General features: G+C 39.7%; 1 protein-coding gene across 1 annotated transcript in view; it reads left to right on the top strand.

Annotated features, from left to right (window-relative positions):
* The window catches only part of LOC118424930 (protein slit-like), a 21606-nt gene that overhangs the window by 2389 nt on the left and 11310 nt on the right, over window positions 1-7907 (top strand). Inside the window, exons 2-13 of the mRNA XM_035833736.1 lie at window positions 3754-3937; window positions 4254-4401; window positions 5005-5073; window positions 5399-5470; window positions 5599-5664; window positions 5960-6037; window positions 6239-6307; window positions 6651-6722; window positions 6906-6983; window positions 7100-7171; window positions 7279-7350; window positions 7613-7684. Coding sequence (XP_035689629.1) covers window positions 3778-3937; window positions 4254-4401; window positions 5005-5073; window positions 5399-5470; window positions 5599-5664; window positions 5960-6037; window positions 6239-6307; window positions 6651-6722; window positions 6906-6983; window positions 7100-7171; window positions 7279-7350; window positions 7613-7684 — 1028 coding nt within the window. The 5' untranslated portion in view covers window positions 3754-3777. The remainder of the gene's footprint in view (window positions 1-3753; window positions 3938-4253; window positions 4402-5004; window positions 5074-5398; window positions 5471-5598; window positions 5665-5959; window positions 6038-6238; window positions 6308-6650; window positions 6723-6905; window positions 6984-7099; window positions 7172-7278; window positions 7351-7612; window positions 7685-7907) is intronic.

The raw sequence follows: 7907 nt of genomic DNA, 5'->3' as shown, positions 1-7907 counted from the left end.
CCTCCCCCCCCCCCCACCCCCTATGCTTGGAGAAGGAAAAGTATATGCGGTAACTTGAGATACTTTGAAGGAGGTAGGCAAGTGTTTCCTTATTGTGGCTAGTCTATTGTTTCTAGTCACGACCCGTCGGTGCATAAGTGCAGAGTACACAACTTATTCACCATAGAACTGACGTACCTCACGTACACAAGTGTTGCTAACTGTCAATAATCTCATAAATCTTCGTCTATAACCATATCTTTTACCTGAAACTGTAAACCTGTTTGTCTAGCACAGGATTTGAAATAAACGCCAAGTATTGGTTTAGAAATTCATTACAGGAGCCTTAAATGAAGCTGTTCCAAAAATGGGGTCACGTTTTCCTCAGAAAAGTGGAAAAGATCGTTTGGGACACTAGATATCGTCTGTTTTCCAAACAGCACAATTAACACCCCTCCGTTGCTTAGCAACATCGTCATGCACCTGTCCGTGCTCTAATGACCGTGTGACGTGTCGAACAAAGAGGTGCATGCTCTGTTCTCAACGCCGAAGCAAAACACGGACTGAACATAGAGCCTTTGTCACCTTATCGTCTACATCTAAAACTTCTTGGCAGGTGTCTCTTGTATATTTCTTGGGCTGTGCTTCCTTTTCCGCTAGAAGTCTGAGCCACCAAAAGCAAACATTTGACAGATCGCTTAAGTAATTTCATTGACACAGGACGATTTTGTGTCATACTTTTGCATCGTGAATGATAGATAGTGCATGAGCATTAAATCAAGTGATTTAATTCGAAGACTATTTTTTTTTCTTTTTTTGCTTGACAGACTATGTCTAGGTACGTATGTGTTCGCACACTTGGTTGGCCTTTTCTCTTAAAAACAATTATCTAATATAGACTACGTTTGTGGTTACAATGACAGTCTTGAATATGCGCATGCCAACGGTGTACCAATTTCTAAGTACAATATGATGGGAACTTAACTCAAGATGAGCTTTATTCATTTATTAAAGTATGTTTTTCTGTTGCCAAAAATACCTCACAAAACTGCCAGCCGACGTTATGTTGACTATTTCTACCTATAACATAAACATTGGTGTTTGAGGGTAAACAATCGCTATGTTGTGTACATGTTGTGTATAGTCACATAAATGTGACCATTTGAGGAATTCAGTATATGGTGCGAATAGATATAAAGCTTGATAGTATTTACTTAAAAGTCGGTGTTGGGGGTTGGATTGGGATAAATTGACAAAGAGCTGGTAAAACTAAGCTAGCAAAGTTTATGTTGCGTTCTATTTACAAACGACAACGGTACGTAGTAGCATGACGGGGCAAATAGACAACCGCCTATTTGCGTGGCTGGGAACCTAAACTGTTGTCTGTGGAGAAAGAACTTTGTGTGCAGAATTTTCACGAGAAAACCTGTCAAATCGACTTTAATTTGTCAATAAGAGATAAAGGTCGTGATCCCTTACTTTGAAGTTTGCGCATCGAACATTGAATGATAACTTAATTACACAGAAAAGTGAACTCTGATCTCTTTAAAATCCATTATATTCAGGTGGATTGTCCGTTAAGCCCCTGTCACACAGGTTCTAGGTTCGGTGGTGTTTGTTGATCGACAGAAGTTTAACGATTCTAAAGTCGACAGAGTGTCGCGCAAATTGTTTTTTTTTTCTGAGATTCTAACCGATCATACTTAACATGGCTAAGTGACCTGAGAAAATCGGTAGATCTCTGAAATTTGCGCTTGTCGAGAGAGCACCGATCGTATTACTGCGATAAACGTCCTTAGCCTTAGGTCCCAATTGCACCTGTGCCCTTCAGGAATGTAGCCCCGGCCTCAAATTAGTCCCGGTAGACTGTCGAATACGGGGAGAGAGGGGGGGGGGTTTGAGGGGGGAACCCTCGGTGATCCTCATGGGTAGCTCACGGCGTCTTTTCTTACCAGGTCCCGGGTTCATTTTGATTTCGACTTAAATTCAAACCGATGCCCGGCTGGCCTCTCAAATACTCCGGGAGCCGCAAGATGTTCCACGGGGCCACGTAGTGGTTACATCGGAAAGTACCAATTGGTTTTTCGTGCCGTGTGACAAGTCTCTACCAAACTGACTACGCTGGCTGTGATAGGGTGAATTTTTGCCAGCGGAGGTTTGCTACCAGAGCAGTTGGCCGGCCGGAGGAGAAACATTAACCTTAGCGTGGACTGATTCCCCTGGACATTTTCCCGATTTTTCTTGCCGAATTCTATAATCCCCGCTTCCCCGGGCCATAGGAAGGCCTGGTGGAGTCTTCCGCGTGACAGCATTGTACTGAGTCATGACCTAACACATGTTCAGCTGTGTTGTGTGCACAGTCAGGGTACAGGGTATATGGGGTCAAGCGTTATCTGTACAGAGCCCTTTGTCTGTACAATCTCTATGAAGTGTAGCATTCCTCTCTGCAACGTACCGAGCCCAGCACTGAGCGAATGCACTATGCAAACATTCGTCTATCAGCGTGGAAACATTAAACACAAACAGGCTACGCGTACTAAATTAAATGTACATGGCTGGTTGTACCTGGAGGGTTTCCGACCCAATGTCGACGAAAGATACTGTCGATATATACTATTGTGGTTGTCTTAACTGAATGTTCAATGTGTAATGTCGATGTTCCCATGATTACTGCCTAGTCATTTGACGTAAATTTTAAATGTTTCTCATCGACCTTGGAATTTCTTCACTTAACCTGTCTCAATTCAAGCAAATGCCTTTTCAGTATTTGGGGACAAATACAAGAGAGTGTATTGTCTAGTGTACTGATTATCCTCCCGCCCTTCAGTAGATAGGAGTATGACAGTAGCTATCTTCTGGGGTAAAAAAATACGTTCTTGTCTCTTTTGCAGGTGCAGTACTATTATTTTTGTCAGCAAACATTTCAGATTTTACACGAAATACTAACTCTGGATGTGCATGAGGTGTGATATTGATACATAAAACATGAAAGAATAAAACATAGCCGATGTTCTAGCACTACACACACAAGTAGCACCAGAAGACAAACATGCAATTTTAATTTGACACATCGGATCAGTGTATGTTCCCCGTAACAATATGAACGGACTTGAATAAAGGAAAATAGAATCGGAGAAAAACAACAGGAAAACGTATAGCCCGACTGAGTTCTGGTTGCCATGACGATAAATCGGATGATGATGTTTATATGCACAAAACCAAACAGGGCGAACGCATTATGCAAACACCTGTAGATACATTTGTAAACACAAACAGGATATGTATTGATGCGCATGGCTAATTGTGTCTTGAGTTTGTTCTCACCAAAGGACAGAAGTAGCATATAGGGTGTTGTGGTGGAACAATTGAATTGAACTTCTTAGTTTCTTAATTGGTGCCAACTGCGGTGATTATGTGGTGGTGCATTCCTCGAGTACCCGACTTAACCTAACTCAGTTCCACATGCCTTCACGGTACTTGCTGGATCATGGAGTAGCAAAAGAGAGTGACTATATCGCAAAGGCTCAATGTTTTACTTTAGAGAAGGAGTTCTAGGCTTAAAAGGCAACCCTGTAATGGTCTTTCAAATGAAATGTTTTGAATTATGAGTACATTCTATTGCAATCTTGGATGTTTGATAAATAGCGCGATGTGGCCACATGCTGAACAGCTAGTTTATGCGGTACGTTTACAAACAAACCTCTCCGCCACGAAATACATTTATTCAGCGAGTATTATTGATTATAAATGAACTATCATCGACTTTCCTTGCAGGTCTGAACGTACAGCGATACGAAGATGGCATTCTTGTACAGCATAGCTGAGGGCAGAAATCTGTTCCCCTTTGTAGTCGCTCTCTTACTGATGTTCGTCCGGTCTTCTGATGGAGTAGACTATTGGCTTGGAGCGAACTACTGGAATAGTCGTTATGGTACCTTCGGAATTAACTACGAAACAGGTACGTCTAGAATGATGATTGTAATAGATTATGTTTATTGTTAATTCTTACCAAAGAGTAATTTGCGAGTAACATTACATAAACGCATAATGTAGAACACAATAGCATGTGCCTACACTAGTCTAAATGATGGTTGTAAATTCTGATCTATTCTGTTTGACTTCTCCTTCTCAGAGACCTTGACTTCAGGTTTCAATCAATGTTACTTTTGGTGTGCGTTTGACAAACATTTATGCCATTATCAGTCATGAACAATTAAACTCATGGATGTGTTTAAATCGCAAATCAGCTCATTTCCTCTTTTTCTTTCATGAAGGAACTGACATGTTTAGCGGTCTGTTTTCTCACGACAACACGAGAGTTAACTATCGGCGTCCTAACGCGGACTACACCGGTGTCGGTTACTGCTCCGGTTGTACCTGCAACCAGCTAACAAGGACGGTGTCCTGTGGGTCTACCACTGCGTGAGTATAGAATTGTTACATACAAAATGTATTGATAACAGGTACCACTGTAATTCCGGACAATCTTATTCTATAGAATTCTGTCAGGAATATTTCTGCCGAACTACGTGGCCTTCCAACAATTCTGCCGAATTGGCCATGTCCATTGAGACACCTTATCGGCACCTACATATTTCAAATTTGTTACCGCGTCTTTCATTATATCTACAGTCATCAACTCATTCGGCCAGCACACCTTAAAGAATAGGATTTTCCGGAAGTAGACTGTCATCTGTTATATTCGTTTCTAGATTCGGCAAAACATTACCAGGAGAGACTGAAAAACATCTTCCAAGTATCTAAGTAAACTTTTGAATTCTAGTTATAACGGGCCGTGGAAGATAAAAGCACAGTCAACAACGTTTTTACTCAATCATAAACCACAATGCTAAACCTTCAATTAGGAAATAAAATTGCCTCCTATATGTCAGGTGAAAGGTGTGTGATTATTTAATCATCGACAGTCACGAACGCATTGAGTTGTTATGTCTTTAATGCAACATTTACAACAATTTAATCTACTATTGTTACAAGACAAATCAATGTTACTGATATTACTTGCAGGTACGTTAAACGTCAGTCCTTCGAGTTCAACCTGACAGAGACCACATTCTCAACATCAGTTACAGAAATGTAAGACCAGTTGCAATCTTTCAGTTTCTTACAGGGAATTTTTTTTATAATTTGCTCAGTCTTCTTCAGAGCTTTGACTAAATCGCTCTGAACACGTGACTTTATTAGCGTCTGGTGTCAGGTAAAAGATTGCTGGAACCGTCCCGGTTTAAAGAATGTTGGTGACCCCTGATGGGGAAGTTTGTGTATTCCATAATCCTTGCATTTTATCAAGATGATCTTTCATGCAAAGCTTAATGTTTGTTTTAGTGATATACTGAAATCGTATGGTACATTATATTATGACTGTGAATAACATTTCATCTTGTTTGATGTATCACGACAGTACGATTATCAACTCGAGACTACAGTACATCGAGGACAGGACTTTCTCAAATCTTAGAAGTCTACAAAAGTTGTAAGTAAAGATATTTTGGCATTGCATAACTGATAAAAAGCCTTGCATAACTAGTAAGATGATGGTTAATGTTCATAGAATATGTCATATGTGCCAATATTGTGTAACTTTTATCTCCTTTGAAACAGGACAATCCATGGAACTGATCTGAAGTATTTTCCGGACATTTCCAATTGTACATCCCTTCAAAGACTGTAAGTAGTAAAATAATAGATAAGCTGCTAGCTTTTTGATGGACATCCCGTTGGCTTTTCAGCTCTTATGTGTGTCTGTATGTTTGTTTGTGTTGGGGGGGGGGGGGGGGGGTAATGAGTAATTGATGAGTAATTGTATGATGAGTAATTGTTTGCACTAATGGAATATTCAGCTTACATAGAACAATTGACCGCATACATTAAGTATACATGTCAATTATGAGGATGTCATGCTATTGTATTCTATCTGAATAAGTTGCATGAAAACGTTATTCTTTTTTTAAATAATTTTCAGAGATTTGAGCTACAACAACATTGCTTTCCCTGTTGGAGTGGATCCAAAACTACGGTTTTCGGACACGCTTACTCATGTGTAAGTTCTACGCAGTAGTAGTGATATGCTTTAACAACTAACATAAGTTTTTAACATCATTTCTTGGATCCGAAATTATTTTTTCTACCTTAATATTGGGACCAAAAATGTTTTTGGGTTCTAAAATGTCGCCAACATGCAATAGCCAAATAAAGTAAAAGGTTTAAACTATGGTCAAATAATATCTTTGACGTTTTACAGGAGCCTCATGGAAAACAACATCAGTTGGGTGCCTCGCGGACTATTCTCTGGGACAAAGATTCGCCTCTTGTAAGTTTATTTTCAATATGTCATTTGCCATTTACATAAATGATAACCCATATTGTTGAAGGTTTGTAATTTAGTTAGTGGCGTACAATGTGCGAGTGAGTGGCATCCCTGGATAGGCGTTTTGTCTTTGGGAAAGACACTTAACAGGACTTTCCATACTCCACCCAGATGTAAAATAGGTACATGAATTTGGAGGTAAAAGGCGGTGGATGGAGACAAATATGAGTTCTGCCTTCCGATTCCACGCCCTAGACACAGTGGATAACCACCTACTACGCCCACGGTTTCACAAAGTCTATGTGTCTACCTCAACATTTTGCCTTTTGTTGACTTCTGGTTTCAGAGGTCTCAGTGTGAACAAGATCAAACAGTTTCCATCAAATGCTCTGGAAAACATGGCTGACCTCGAGTTTCTGTAAGCAGTTAATTCCTCTAACTTTTGAATTGTTGGGTAGGCAATTTGCCACATACTAGTTGCAATTTTAAATATACAGTTTATCTACTTGCTTGAGTAATACTTGTATTGAGAATAGCTTTACAATACTTAAGACAACAGGACTGGACCTAATTCCGTCTTGGCATGTTGTTCCTCTCGCAGATCTCTTGACCAGAATAAGTTGACGTCATTGTCAAGAGTAACTCTGGACACCCTTGCAGATTCGAACATCATGCATCTGTAAGTAGCACGATACGATAGTCCTTTTACTACCTGTTCTTTTCACAGCTTATTATCTACAATGTTCTAGACTATGGACTTCCCATTTGACCATGTTCGTTTCATCTGATTTGCAGCAACTTTAGTAACAACGAAATCAGCTACATCGGAGCAAAGGCATTTCTTCGGCTGACCAATTTGAAGATCCTGTAAGCCGTTTGTATTCTTAAATCACTCAACTTTTTAATGATTTTTTATGTTTATTGCCTTACTAGATCTGACCTAGATACAAGAATAAAATCCACCCCTTTTCTAGGGAACTGCACCGAAACTTGATGACTACCATAGGGTGGAACACATTCGACAACTATCACAGTCTACTGCACATGTGAGTATATATCATACTTATTATATTTGTTGGACTATAAAAGGTGTAAAGGCCTTTACGTGCCCTTTACGCCTATGTACTTACCGGTATGATTAAAATCAACTAGATTCCTATAGCACCCTCCGTCAACATGGCATTGATTTGCTTTATTTCTAGATATTTGTCTTTTAGCTTCAAGGCCTAGCACGTTGTTGAGACGTTTTGTCGCAGTAAACCAGAAATATCATTTCCAAACCTTCATCGTTGTTCCTCCTTTCCACAGAGACTTGAACAACAACAAGCTAAAGAAGCTACCAAGCCGTTCTTTCACAAATATGGGCGAGCTGAGAACATTGTAAGATCTTGTCTTTTGTCAAGTGCTAGGCTTTTGAACGCACCGTACTTTTAATATTCATTTTCTTTAATTTTTGTAAGAGCAGTATATGCTATCCACTGGCAAGTTGGTTTTAAAAGTTATAAAGTATGACATCAATTCAGCCAGCTAGCTTCTATTGTTGGATTTTGAGAGTATGTCTTCAGTAAAATCATTCATCCATTAATCCATTCAATTGGTGATC

This window comes from Branchiostoma floridae, chromosome 10 (assembly GCF_000003815.2).
Source record: "Branchiostoma floridae strain S238N-H82 chromosome 10, Bfl_VNyyK, whole genome shotgun sequence".
Lineage (NCBI taxonomy): Eukaryota > Metazoa > Chordata > Leptocardii > Amphioxiformes > Branchiostomatidae > Branchiostoma > Branchiostoma floridae.
Note: the sequence above shows the minus strand (reverse complement) of the source record. Positions and strands in the feature narration are given on the sequence as shown.